Source organism: Diceros bicornis, chromosome 10 (assembly GCF_020826845.1).
Source record: "Diceros bicornis minor isolate mBicDic1 chromosome 10, mDicBic1.mat.cur, whole genome shotgun sequence".
Taxonomy (NCBI): Eukaryota; Metazoa; Chordata; class Mammalia; order Perissodactyla; family Rhinocerotidae; genus Diceros; species Diceros bicornis.
In genome coordinates this window covers 16,416,183-16,430,782 of record NC_080749.1, presented here as the reverse complement: position 1 = coordinate 16,430,782, position 14,600 = coordinate 16,416,183, and the positions used below count along the sequence as shown (strand labels likewise).

Below are 14,600 nucleotides of genomic sequence, written 5' to 3'. Positions count from 1 at the left end.
TAAGTTGATAAGCTACAAATCGATGATAAAATCAGCTTACTTTTCAGAGTAGCGTGTTAATATGAACACAAAGGTTGCATATTAGATAGTTTTCTCTAAGTGCTTTGTGTTGAGGCTGTGTTTTTAAATGTCTGTGATATAAAACAACCTGTTGAAAACCACCTGCTCTAAGGTTAGATTTTCTAAATCAGTGTAATAAAGACGATGAAGGGCCAAACCTACATTAAAATGAAATGGAATGCAATTTATAAAAACACATTGTAAATAATATAATTAACACAAGAAGTTTCAATCCATGAGTAAAAGTTTCTGTCGGTTGCAATTAAAGAAGCATGTGCCTTATCCAAGAGGACTTTTAAGCAAATACGTATTTTTTTTTTAATAATTTTATTTATTTATTTTTCCCCCAAAGCGCCAGTAGATAGTTGTATGTCATAGTTGCACATCCTTCTAGTTGCTGTATGTGGGACGCGGCCTCAGCATGGCCGGAGAAGTGGTGCGTCAGTGCGCGCCCGGGATCTGAACCCGGGCCGCCAGCAGCGGAGCGCGTGCACTTAACCGCTAAGCCACGGGGCCGGCCCCTAAGCAAATACATATTAAAAATGGTTTTATTTATCTCCTTCCCATTTCAGTTAGCTTAATTTTTGTACCTGAAGGAAGTCACTAACTCTTTATATGTATTATTTTGCTATTTTAGTATTTTTGAGAGAAAAACTTGAGGCATAGATCCCTCTAAGATAAATGAGAGTATATGATATCTAGTTTCTATGAATGGTGCCCTCAAATCTGGGCCATTCTTAATCTTGGGAAGTACTTGTGCACACATTCTTCAGCACCTAGGATAGAACCCACTTCTTAGAAACCCTGAATGTTCATTTTGGGTGATACAATCTCTCTGTACCTTCAAATCTCATAAGACTTAGAGTTTACACTCAATTGACATCTAGCATTTTTTCCCTCTGTGTGTCCTGTGGATAACATGTGTCTCCTGATCTGAATTGTAAGTTACTTGTATAAATCAGGGTCAGGATCACAACTGGGAAAAAAATGACACATTCAAAATAGTATTCAAAGTTTTATATATGAAAGAGCCACTTACCAAAGACAAGGAATATGCAGCAGCCTGTGGATAGTAATAGTTTAGCCATTAACATCTGAAATGGGAAGGGGAGGCAGCTGTTACTAGAACCTAGAAGGAGGGAATCCTGTAGTTTTCACAGTAACAGAAGCAGTGAGTTTGGATTGAGGAACACAGCCAGTCCTACATGATTTCAAGTGGGAACTAAGAAACATGATTTGAAGTGGGAACTAAGAAAATAAATACCATGCACTAACTTTCTTCCCTTCATTTGATTAGCTGGTTTCATATTGATCATAGTGAGCAAAAACTCAGAGACCATGAAAGTATTCTTTTTATTCAAGAAAATCTTATTATTCAAGAAAAGTATTATTATTCAAATAAAAAGTTTGTGTCCCCAAAAGAAAAGCACACAAAGTCCCATCTGCTACTGTTTCATTGTAGAGTGGTATTAGTCCAGTTATATACCTGTCTTAAATTTATAACTATAACTATAACTTGTGTTTTTCATATAAGGTTTTAGGGAAAATGCCCTCATTAAGAGAAGAAATAAGTTTATGTGGCCTTAATTGGTAATCATAGCTCCCTTGTCAACTGCTCATTCTTTTTTCCCTTTACCTTCTGCCAGCATTTTGACTACACAGGTTATTTACCTGGTGGATCAAACCAAACCTTTATTCCTCCAAATCTTATCTCTTTGCTTCTTTTTCTTAATTAAGTTGCTACAATTTCAGTTTTCCATTGAAATGGAAATTGGAATGTAGAAATGTGGAATTGGAAAATGAGATGGAATTGGACAAAGCAGAATTTGAATCTTCTGAGTTCCAAATATATTCTCCCTGCCTTCCTTTGTATAGTAAAGATACATTTTCTTCCTGGCAGATGAGATTAATCATTAGACCCAGCACAGTGATGATGTTTTCTATCAGTTTTTTTTTTTTTCCCAGTCATGTTGAGCCTAAAATGGTCAGGGGGAGATTTCAATTTCCAATTCAGAGGAACAGAATTTTGACCATATTCCCTGTTGGAGGCAATCCTCCCTTAGGTATTAGGACTTCTAAACACACCAAGCTCATTATCATGAGGACAAGAAACAAAATGTGTTCAGTGAGTCAATGGTGCAACAGCGAAAGAGAACACTACCTTCCACCCCTTCGTTCCTAAATTTGTGCTTCCTGGCTATGCAGGAGGGACACATGGATGCTTTGGGATGACATACCAACTTCAAGGCTGTTGTCAAACAGTGCCAAAACTGGGGTAGAACAGGTTATTTCACTCTTCTATCAAGCCAGGTACATGGGGAATATGATGAGACCAGTGAATTCCATGGATCTGAGCCCACTGCCCTTGCTTTTGCTATAAAATATTTCCTGTTTGGAGTGAAATAGTGTGGGTTACCATGGTAATGGATAAGTTATTCTGTAAGTCCATGAGTAGCATGCTGATAGGACTGCAGGCAGCAAAGACAGATCTGTAACTAGAATATATGTCTATCTCTGTAATGACAAAATGCTACCCTTTTTTGATGGAAGGGTTCCCATGTAATTCACCTGCCAGCAGGCAATCAGCTGGTCCTGCTGGGAAATAATGCCATATCAAGAGTTTAGTGACAATCACTATTATTTTCAAGTAATGGTGGGAGCTGCAAACTGACATGCACTCAGTAGCCATATTGTCCATATGATTATTGAGAGCCTCCTCTGCTATGGATGTGCTCTGGTGGTCATTAAGTAGGACACTAATGTCTTCACATTTTTACCTCTTCTGTTAAGTCCATGCACTTACCTTTCCCTAAACTTCCTTGTCACTAATTTTCTAATTTTACTTTTCCCATATCCCTGATCAGATGGTCATTTATTTGTTACTGTGCATGAGTCAAGGTGAATCCATGCTTCCAGCCAAGGCTCTTTCCGCAAGAAGTGGAAAACTAAATATCTTGTTCAAAATTCTGCCAACTTAGAAGATTTACATTTATTGTAGTCTTTTAGTGCCACTCCCAAGTTAGATTGTAGTGCAAAGCCTATCCAGTTCCAGCGTGTTCAAGTACATGATGCAAACCTGCCCACAAACCAGACCTGCATTTGTTCTTCCTCTGCCAACTTGTGTTATCTTGAAGCATAGATGTGAGATGAAGGAGAGGATAAAGCAGAGAATGCAATACTATGAGCAGTTCACTTATGGGCTCTGGCCCAATCCTATATATACCACTTCTATTTTACAGTGGAATGTTGCTGTATGTGTTTAGTTTTATAGTCAATGAATCGGATAACAATCAGTTCATGATGGACAGTTTCACTTGTATAGTCACTTGGTATCCCATGGTCAGGCTAATTGTTTCTGCCAGAAACAGTAGAGAGCTGCTTTTGAAACAGAGAATATTTATTAGCACAGGAGTAAGCAGCCTATCTCTAAAGCTTCTAATGCCTGTGCTTTGATTGTCATATGGAGAGTGTCAGAAGCTCCACATAGCATCTCTGTTTGCAGCGATACTTACATTACCATCGTATCTGCTGGGTCACAAGATAAAGATGGTAAGGAAGGTTGTACCATGGCCTTGATCTGCTGCATAGCCCTCTCCTGCTCAGGTTCTACTCAGAACTGGCAGCTTTACGGGTTACCTGGGAAATAGAATAGGGCAGCACACATGAATGTGGTTTATGTCATTCTTCAAAATCCAAAGAATCCAGTCTCCCTTTTATATAAGTACAGTCCCAACAAATTTTCTTTCACTTTAGAAGAAATATCCCGGTGTATCCCAGGCTTGTAGATCTTTAAACTCTTCCTTAGGAATGCGGACTCTTAAATTTTACACGAATTCATCTTATAGTTTGCCTTTATGAAAAGGAGATCTAGCTCTTTGGATGAAGGTTGCCTCTATCAGTATGAAGATTTGTGGGAATTGAGGTTCAAAATCTTCAGCCATAAAATTAGACACATATAGCAACATTTCACATATAATGTGTTGTCTATGAGACAGGTCCAGAAAGCATGAGTATACTGCACGTGTTTACCCAAGCATCCTTAGCCTTTGTGTCAGGGTCCCAATACTTGTCCACCAATATCTCTACCTTAGCTTTAAAAAACAAGTGGAGTTGAGTCGCTAATTTGTGTCGCAGCTCTGCAGCCCCTTCTGTGTTCTCTTGGACTCAGCCATATCTGCCCCGCAACTACAGGAGGGAGGGACTCCTTCAAAGATGCCATGGTAGCCTTTTGTGTATTTCTAATTTTGTGGTCGTGGTTTCAGTTTCTGTTTATTCCTATGTAATCTCTCCAAGGTGTCATAAGAACTACGGGAACTTCACTTTACAATCTTTACGGTTGCCATTGTTGTAGCAGTAAAGTGCCACAACCACTTGTCCTCCCAACACCTCTCCTCTCTATCTACATTTCATTCTGTGTCACCAACAGTGACAATTGATTACTCATGATTCCATCCCTTGCTATGTATTATATATGCTCCAATTCCCCCCGTAAAGACTATTATTACATCAAAGGTGATATAGATATAGATATAATAGATATATCTCTAATGTAATCTCAAAGTCTAATTTTGAGGGTCTCTTTTCTGAGTCTACTGTGGATATTAATCACTATATCAGTTAGGGTCCCAAAATGAAAGAGTTCATGCAGTCAATAATTTAAAGAGGATTTATTTACAAAGAGACCATTTACAAAGGTGAAGGTGTAGGGGAACCGTAAAAGACAGAGCTATAATCTAGACTAGTAGCAACCAAGCTATTACCACCCCTATGACCACAGAAATGAACCATTACCAGATACAAAAGGAGAAAATTGTGTAGAGGAGGCTGCATTGACAGGAGTAGTGACATCGTTTAAAGCACACAGCAAGCTTGAGGTGATATTTTGGGATAGAACCAAGGAAATAAATAATTAGACTTTACTCTCCTTCTAATCTCATGCTAAATTATCATAACGGCCATATTTTAGAGGGCAGGGCAGTCCTTTTAATGTAGTTCATACAGGTTAATTTTCTGGGCCAGAAAGCAGGTGCAGAAAAGTGGTTAGTGGGTCTGGGGTCACATGAAAGATATCTAGTATATTTCTTATTCTATTTCCATAGAGCTTAAAATAGTTTAATGAATCTAGTGGATATTGAACTTGTTTGATGATGAAAGGATGGAAATATGATTGAATGCAAATATGAATGAATGGTGACATGAATATGGTTTTATGCCGCATTTCAATCTTCTTTTAATGTTCTTATTCTTCTTACTCTGATAGTGCTTTCATCTCTGTTCATGTCGCTGACAGTCCATGAAACCCTGACTTCATTGCTTCATTCTTTCCTTCCTTTGCATCTGCTTTTCCCGGGGTTAAAACGGTAACTCACAGATAGAGAATTATCCATGAAGTTGATTAAAACCAACATACTGTATAGAAAATATATATGTACAATGGAGATTTCAAGGACAGATGTTTGTGGGTGACTGAGCCCACAGCTCTACAGTTGGTTTCAAATAACACTCATTTATTCTAGAGGAACTTCTACATTCTCACATCGCCCACTGGTGGTCACCAGATGGAGAAAGACTTGCCTTCCTGATGATAAATGACTCATTGGTGCCTAACATGGTTATCCCTCGGTTTACTGGAGCACTGTATCCCAAAGGAAAGCAGTATCCATATCCTAAGGTAAGTAATGTGGAAGTGCTAGTTGTTCCCTCTCTCTGTGCACCCGTGAATTGATTGATAGTATTGTGAACAAGTTGTCTGGAGAAAAAAAGAAGCTCCCCTTACTTGTTGACAGACTTATCATTTTAAAGCTTGCGGTAGTCTGTACACAGTGCTCGAGTAGGAAGAGGTAAAGATGATTCGGTGGTGTGGGAACTTTCACTTTTGGTGTACTTTTTCCCCTTTGATGATCTCATTCTTGTTTATGCTCACCTTCCCTGCTAAAAAGAGGGGAAGAAGAGATAAGGATCAGCATTGAATCCAGGGCAAGAGTTTCTCTAAGGTATAGTCTTTGAGTTGTTAATAGGTGTTATAAAGGAGCAAAAAGGGCCAAGGTCGAATAAAGTTGGAAATTCTTTTTTTTTTTTTTTTTTTGCTGAGGAAGATTTGTCCTGAGCTAACATCTGTTGCCGATCTTCCTCTTTTTGTATGTGAACCACCACCACATCATGGCTACTGTCAGATGAGCGGTGTAGGTCCACTCCCGGGAAGCAAACCCAGGCCGCCAAAGTGGAGCATGCCGACGTTAACCACTAGGCCACTGGGGCTGGACCAGAAATTCTTAGTTAAAAAAAAAATCTGACTTCTTTTAGGTGATTTCTTAGAGCACTTAATATGCTATATGTTAATGTGTATTATAAATCTCCTATAAAAAATAAACTAAGCATAAAGAAGCTCCAGTAAGGAATAGACGTAGCATAAAGAATCTCAATAAAGAATACACTAAACATAAGGAATCACCAGTAAAGAATAGACTAAGCATAAAAAATTTATTAGTACTAGTATTAACATCAGTATTTTATCAGTATTATTTTGGCAGAGCATACTCTAGAACATACTTTATAAAATACTGGGGAATAGCCGCAGCCAGGCATAACTAGAATAGATAGAATGGTTTTAGTGAGTGAAGCAAATGTGAAAATCCTGCCTGGATAGAAAACTATCTTCAAATGTTGGGCGAGCCCTCTGGGAACAGGTTGCAAAAACATCTGGTGTGTATTGGTTTTTCTATTGTATGCCATTTTTAATTACTTTAGTTGTCTTTTTTAAAATTTATTTTCCCCATGTTTACGTAACAAAGAAAAAGGCTCATGATAACTGAAGCCCCCTATGCATTAATCATGTAAAGATGTCTTATAGAAAACTTTTTAAATTCCACTTTACACATTTTAGCTCTTAATTAGGTAAGAGATGGCTGCTGCTTTCATTTAAAAGCTGTTTTGAAGCCTTTCGTTTAGTGAGTTGTACTTTGTGTTTATCAAGCACAATAGGTTTTATACCCTTCAATTTGTGCCTTAACGTAACTGGGGAAAGTACTGGACAAATTGAGAGGAATCTGATTCCATGATTTTGAAATATTACTTTTGAGGTCTTCTCTGGACATACATTAGAAGGCACATATACTCAGTGCTCTTCAGGAGGAAATGGCAATTTGACCTAACAACAAAATAATCATATTCATCAAGAGATTTTTATTGTACTCCAAAAAAGTACTTATGACTTCTCCAATTATGGATTTAGCCATGTTTTACAGATGATAATTTGTGCCTGTACAGCATACCTGCACCTATTCTTTTGCAGAGAAAAACTGAAAAGACTTCTCAAATATATTAATTCTCACATCATTTGATGTATTTATTGTAATGTTAGTTCACTTGACAATTTAAATACAAAATGAACGACTAATGGCATATTGTGGGAAGCACATGTCAGTAGGCAAGATATTCAGACACGACTGTTCAGTTTGTGCACTGCACAAAGGAAATAAAATCAGCCCCAGGGAAGCGACAACTTTTTGTAATTCACTCTCCAAGAGGAGTGGGAATTTTAGGATTCCCATAGAAGAGCCATATGCAATAGCTGCGTCTTCAAGTTGCCTTCTCAGTTATGACTCTTGATGCTTGAACTTGGACACTCCTAGGCCTCATAATTTTAACAAGACTGACACAAACAAATGGACAAATAGAAGCACCTGAGAAAATTTAAATATGTCAGCAATAATTTAGAAGATACTAGGTTGACAAACCTAGACACTTTGTTATTATTTAATGTTATTAATTAATTAATATTTCTTAATAGTAAAGCTAGACATAAAGTCATAATAATATTTATTTATTAATTGTATAAATTAAGTGTGCTAATAATACACTTTATGTTTAGGAAGAGACTTCTCACTTTTTTCTTTCTCATTTGGTTCTCTTCACAATTGCCTTTATTTTACAGATGGACAAACTGAGCTTCTAAAAGGCTAAATCCTTTTATAAAAGTCATGGTGATTTTAAGAGCAGGGAAATAACTCAAATTTATTGATTCTGTCCCTCTCTATAAAACCATCAGAGGTTAACTTGTATCTTAGAAGACACAGCTGGAATCAAAATATCTTTTTGTCAAGTTAACAAATATATGTGGAGCTCTGTTTGCTCCATTTACTGCTAATTACCTAGCTGTGTATGAGTAGCATTCTTAGCCTCACATCTGCCATATATGCATATATGTGTATATATGTCTGTGTGTAATATATGATGTATGTAATACATAATGAAAGTCCTAAATGTGTGCTAATGACTACCATTGAGGAGTTTATTGTTATTTCTTTGTTATTAAAAGTACAGAAAAGACAGATAGTCTAGTGGCCAAAACCGATAGAAAGAATCCCTAGTCTTCAGGTGGTTTTCAGTAGGAATACCTGCCCAGATACTTAAGACAACAGCACTCAAAGAAACTAGGTATGGGTTTTGGTCCTTGTTCCTAGAGTAAATTTCAGTATCATTTTGGGTATATTACTTTAATTTTCAAAGTCTCATTATTTTCTACTCTGGTTTTAAAAAAAAATTTGTTATTCCACTAACAAATGGATTGTTTTGATTTGTTCTTATGCAATAAACTTTTAAAAAGTGGTACTTTAGACATTGAAATAATGCATAGAGTTCACACTAAATTGTGCTTCAAATTAAACTAGATTAAAATGAGTGCTGCAAATACCCAATGTGGTCAGATTTGCTAATGAAATACTTACACCAAACAAATATATTTGTATTTTACTTAATTCAGCTTGATTCAGAACTCATAAAATACCCTATCATTAGCAATTCAGCACAAAAAAGATGCACAGTTCTATGTCACTAACCTCAGGTTAATCTTCTTAATTAAAACATTATCTCACTTAATGACAATTTAGTTGCCAGTAAAATAAGGTTAATTATTATTGGAGGATTGTGTTTCAGAATCATAGAGGAAGGATTTTGTGGATTTGCAGTCTTTGTGGCAAGTGAGACTGTAAAAAGCAAATAGATGAACTCTTCTAATTTGCAAACTATTGAAATGATTCAAATGTTAAAAGGTACAAATGAACTTGCAAAATGCACTTAATTTCAGAACTCCATGGAAAGATAAAAATCTAATTGAGATTATAGAATGCCGAACAGCTGAATTTTGGAAACAGCCTGATGTTTGGTTTTTGTCTAAAACTGACCACATGGGTGCACAACTTTTAATTTGTTTTCATGTAGAAGCTAATTGGGATATCAGTGATGGTGTACACATATCAACTTACAGTGCATTGGACATGAATAATGGCACTTCTATAAATCATCATTTTTGTTAGTCCATATAACAAAACTATGGGATATTTGTGACTTGTGACATACTCTCAGAGAAGTGTTGTCTCATTTTTGCTAATCAAATAAAATAATACTTGAGGATCCTTAGCATCCTGTCTATGATCTGTATCCAGTAAATAACAGTTACAATTTGAACTGAGGTTTCTCTGAGTCACAGATTAAATTAAACCGGTTCTCAAGATGTGGTCCTTTTGCCAGCGGTGTCAGCCTCATCTGGGAAATTGTTAGAAACACAAATTCTGACGTCACATCTAGACATTAGAAAAGCTGAAGGTGGGGCTCAGCAATCAGTGGTTAAATAAACCCTCCGGGCCCGCTGGGGGATTCTGGTGCAGGTTAACCTTTGATAACCACTTAGCTGTACCATAAATGTATATAAATATCAGTGTGTTACCAAAATTTGCATACTAATTATAGTTAACCTGGGAATCTTGTTAAAACACAGATTCTTAGGCCCACATGCAGAATGATTCTGAATCTGAATGTAGGTCTGAGTGGGGCCCGTGAATTTGTGTTTCTAAGGTTCCAAATGATGCTGCTTCTCAAAGAACACTTTGAATGGCACTACTAAATACTACGTCCCAGCTCTAAATTTTAACATACCTGATCCAGTTAGAGAAATGGTTAGACTAAAAAAAAATATAGATAAAGCGAATATTTTCAGGGTGGAACATGGCAATTAAATTAAAACAAGAGTGATGTGAAAGTAAAAGTAGCCTTCTACTACACGTAGTAGTAGAAGGCTAAATAGCCCGAGACAAATGTGCTCAGGCACTTGCAGGTTTTAGAGCGATGAAAAGCTTTACAAAATCTGACACCAGAGCCTTCTCTGTGAGTCAAGCTCATAGCTTAGCTTCCAGGAAGCCTTTACTCTATGAACATTTTTATAATCTCTCTTAAGATCCACTGCATTTCTGTAGTGAAAGCCTGTCGGACTCCTTTCATTGGCTCAAAATCTCTGACTGTGTGTGATGCACTTCCATAGATGTGCTAGTCATTTTTTTTTTATTAACTTTATTTTTTAGTGCATTTTAAGGTTCACAGCAAAATTGAGAAAAAGGTACAGAGATTTCCCACATGCCTCCTGCCCCCACACATGCATAGCCTCCCCCATTATCGCCATCCTCCACCAGAATCATATATTTGTTACAATTGATGAACCTACATTGACACCTCATAATCAACCAAAGTCCATAGTTTGCACTACAGTTCATTCTTTGTGTTTACATTCTATGGGTTTGGACAAACGCATTATAGTATCATACAGAGTATTTTTGACAGCCTTAAAAATCCTCTGTGCTCTGCCCATTCATCCCTCTTCCCTCCTCTCTGTGCTAGCCATTTTTAATAACCTAAGAAAACAGGTCATGGGGAGCTATTACTGACTATTGATGGAGTTTATTATGTTGCTTCTGGTCCTGATTGAACTCTGGGTTTTATCAATGCCAATTCCTTAAACATGGATCTTTCTTTGTCATTTTTAAATCAGTTTTATCATTATCTAGATTTTTGTCAGGTCTTTTAATTCAACTCACTTTTAATTTCCTTGTTCTCTTTTGTATGTCTCATATAGTCCTCTCTTAAAGCATCAGCCACACCACAATGATACCAGTGTATTATTTAGAAACACCTTGAGCCACAAGGAGTCAACTGATTCTGTAAATCATTTATCACATAAACATTCTTTCATTCATTCATTCAAACTCCTTGAGATACAGTGTGAAAGTTTCCATTTCTGCCCCCTAAGAGTTCACAGTATATTTAGAAAAACTTTGGAGGCCATTGCCTAGGAATGAACTGAAGCAAAACTACAGTAGTTAAGAGCATCCCGGGTTTAAATACTGGCTCCCTCAATTATTGGATATTTCATCTTGCACAGTTTGCTTAGCTTCTCCATTTTCATCTGGAAAATTGTTTTAATTATATCTTAGGACTGCAGTAGAAACATTTAACAATATAGTTCATGCAATGCCTGTAACACATACTATGAGCCAAAAACATATTAACTGCTATACAGGCTAGTTGTTATTTCATAAATTTTGATTTACTAAGTTCAAATTACATGTTCTTACTACTATCTTTCTACTCTTCATGCCAGGAACTTAGTGAGGGCAGTCCACTTCATGGCCCACCTCCCAAGGATCACTTACACCGTATCTAGTATTCATTAAAATTTAAAAGAAAGCCTAGGATGATTAATGCAGTGGAGAACATTAAGTATTGTGAAATTTTAAGTGTGTGGCACCTGAATTGGGTTGATTTTTTTTCTTATTTCTTCTTCTTTTTTATTTTTTAATTAGCCAAACTCTATTTCCATTGCATTTATATCCTATAATGTGAGTAGCTGCTTGATATACTAGTTGTTTTGTAAAGCCAGCCCTTCTGGTGTCATTCTGGGGAAAGAAAACTGTAGCGCTGCCTAATGAATAAAGTCATCATGATTTTCTATCACCTTTAATTGTCTGACTAAAGTGCTTGAGAAGCAGCAATCTACAAAAACAATTGAAAGCAATCAAGTTGTTGAATTTAAAATCATTTCTGCTTCAGAGAAGTTAAACTTTTTTCCCCAGTCTAACACAAAATTGTAAAAGAATCGAAATGCATTTTCTTTTTTTCTCAATATATTCTAGTGCTTAGTGTAATTGCATTGCAACGTTCATTTTCTCAAAGGCAGGTCAAGTGAACCCAACAATCAAATTATATGTTGTAAACCTATATGGACCGACTCATACATTGGAACTCATGCCACCCGACAGCTTTAAATCAAGGTATGCAACTTCAATTTCACTTTTACAGGAAATAGATATTTTAACTCCAATTATCCCTTAGTTGCAATTTAGAGAGAGATGTGAGATGTGATTAGCTCAACAAATCCACTTGAAAGTAAAGCTGAGGTTGCCTACATTAGTGAAGGAGTGAACTCATTCTGGATGTCTTGTTGTTCCTAGGAACCATTTAAATTTTCAAGGTGATCAGCAGCACCACAAAATGACTAATGTACTGATACTGAGAACTGGACCTTTTGCAGGAGATGTGACAGAGAGATGGGGGCAAAGGATAATTTTCCGTTGAATTTTCTGCCTGAAAATAGTCACTCCATTTTTTTGAATGGTCCTCTTTAAAAGACTACAATCTTCCTAAAATTTGTGAAGTTTTCCCAACTTTCTCTCCGCATCTTGCCAATGATTCCCTCGTTAACTTCCCCAGGCAGGGAACTTTAATGAGATTTTGTTTTAAAATATCCTATATAAGAAGCCTTCTTATCAAAGAAGTTTGAGTGGGGACAAAAGAAACACATTTTGTGTGTCCGAAACATAATTTTAATATTGGCAAAATCTCCAGTAATGAACAACTAATCAAAAAACCATGTGGATTTTGAAATTCAGAGTGGTGTCAAACTTCAAGGGTGATTCTTTCAACTATTACAGCCCTTTGAAAATTTACAGCAGTCCTGGACATGAGATAGGCAGCTCATTTAAGAAAATAGTTTCACACTATATTGAATGATATGGGGCTAAGCTCAACATTTGTTTTGATGACGTAAGCAATCAACACAAGGTGACCAAAACAAATAGAAATCTCACTCATATGTTGTTTCGTTGATATATTTGGGAAAATTTCATCACAGTGGGAGATTTTCACAGATAGTGCAGCCTGCAATGTGTGGAAATTTTTCCTTCTTGACAAAGTAATAAAAATATATGGACTGCTTACAGTGGAAGAGCCTCCATTGACTACCTAATGTAAACTGCTCCTTTTATTGATGGAAAAGATGAGGCCCAGAGAGAAAAAAATGTTTGAGATAGAACCTCAGGGTTAGTTGATAGCAGAGATAGAAAATGAGGTAGAGCCTGTTTCAAGCGACAGAACATTTCTCCCCGGTTGTGATGGAAGACCTTAAGGGACATCAGAATTGACATATATAATGCAGTATCTGCACTCGTTCTGCCAGCCCTGAAAGATTTAGTCACAAATAAAGCAATTATGGAAACTATTGATACTTTATGTGGTCCTTAGCTCTTATCTTTTTCCCTGATTTTTTCCATGCTCAGAATTAACAGGAAAGGGCACTAGACTAGAATGTTTGAATCATATCTCTACTACCATTTCATTACGTGACCTTGGACAAGTCACTTTACTTCTCTCTGGGCCTGAATACCCTAATCTTGAAATAACAATTTCTAATTTTCATCAATTTTTTAAAATCTTTTAAATGGAGGTCCATTTTACAATATCTCGGTTTCTTTCTAACAGAAGGTAGTGATTCCTGACCTTGATTTTGTTACCAAAAAGGATTTCTAATGAGTTCAACAGTTAATATATAGCAGACTGTCATCAAATACAAAAATTTCTAAAGACAGAATCAATTGTCATTTATTATAGTATTAGTTAAGTATGTATCTCTTTAATAGTTGAAATATGATAAAATTAGTCGCTCATTGCAAAAAGATATCACATATCATTGGGTGTTGGAAGTCCAGTACGCAGAATAATATAATGGATTCCACTGAGAGTAAGGAAGACTCCTATAAAGAAAAAGTCCCTAAATGTAATACAGGTGTGTTGGTTTAGCAATGAACTTGGTCCACAATTTGGAGAAAGTCGTGTAATACTTTATCTACACAATGTACCGGACAATTTGCTTCTTCTGCCTTGTGGTCTTATGTAAGTGCCAACTGTGGTATGTGAAATGCACCAAAGTGTATGACTTACTCTTTTTTTGGAAAACTCAGGAGCAAAGTTTACTTCAAAACTGATATTTTGAAATATTCCCCATGCTTCAGTTTTACAGCAATACATTTCCTCCCTCATTTGTTCCTGGTGAAAGCTTTAGTCCAGTTCACAGAAAAGAAGGATAATCAATGAATTTTATATCATGTGCATTTAGCAACTCTGAGCACAGGTATTATCTGCATAGGTCCAGAAACATACAAACATGAAAAAAATAGAAATAGCTATGGTGTGAATCAAAGAAAGCTGCATTCATATAGCTGCACATCAGATGGAAGCTAAACTCTTTTTTTTCCTTGATTTTATTTTAGGATTATCCGTATCTCTAATATTTAATGCTTAGTACTTTAACCATATGGAAATTTGCTGGAAAACTGTTGTGCTCTCTCTAGTTAGATAGATGCTTGAGATCTAAAAGAGCATATAATATTTCATAATTTATTGGTCAGTGTCCTGGAAATTAAAGAGATGACACACTC

The 14,600-nt window shown here is 36.4% G+C and overlaps 1 protein-coding gene across 4 annotated transcripts in view; it reads left to right on the top strand.

The window, feature by feature from the left end:
• DPP10 (dipeptidyl peptidase like 10) overlaps positions 1 to 14,600 on the top strand; it is an 802,065-nt gene that overhangs the window by 693,796 nt on the left and 93,669 nt on the right. For all 4 annotated transcript variants that reach the window (XM_058548842.1, XM_058548839.1, XM_058548841.1 and 1 more), the window contains 2 exons: positions 5,577 to 5,731; positions 12,061 to 12,158. In XM_058548842.1, the coding sequence (XP_058404825.1) occupies positions 5,577 to 5,731; positions 12,061 to 12,158 (253 nt within the window). The remainder of the gene's footprint in view (positions 1 to 5,576; positions 5,732 to 12,060; positions 12,159 to 14,600) is intronic.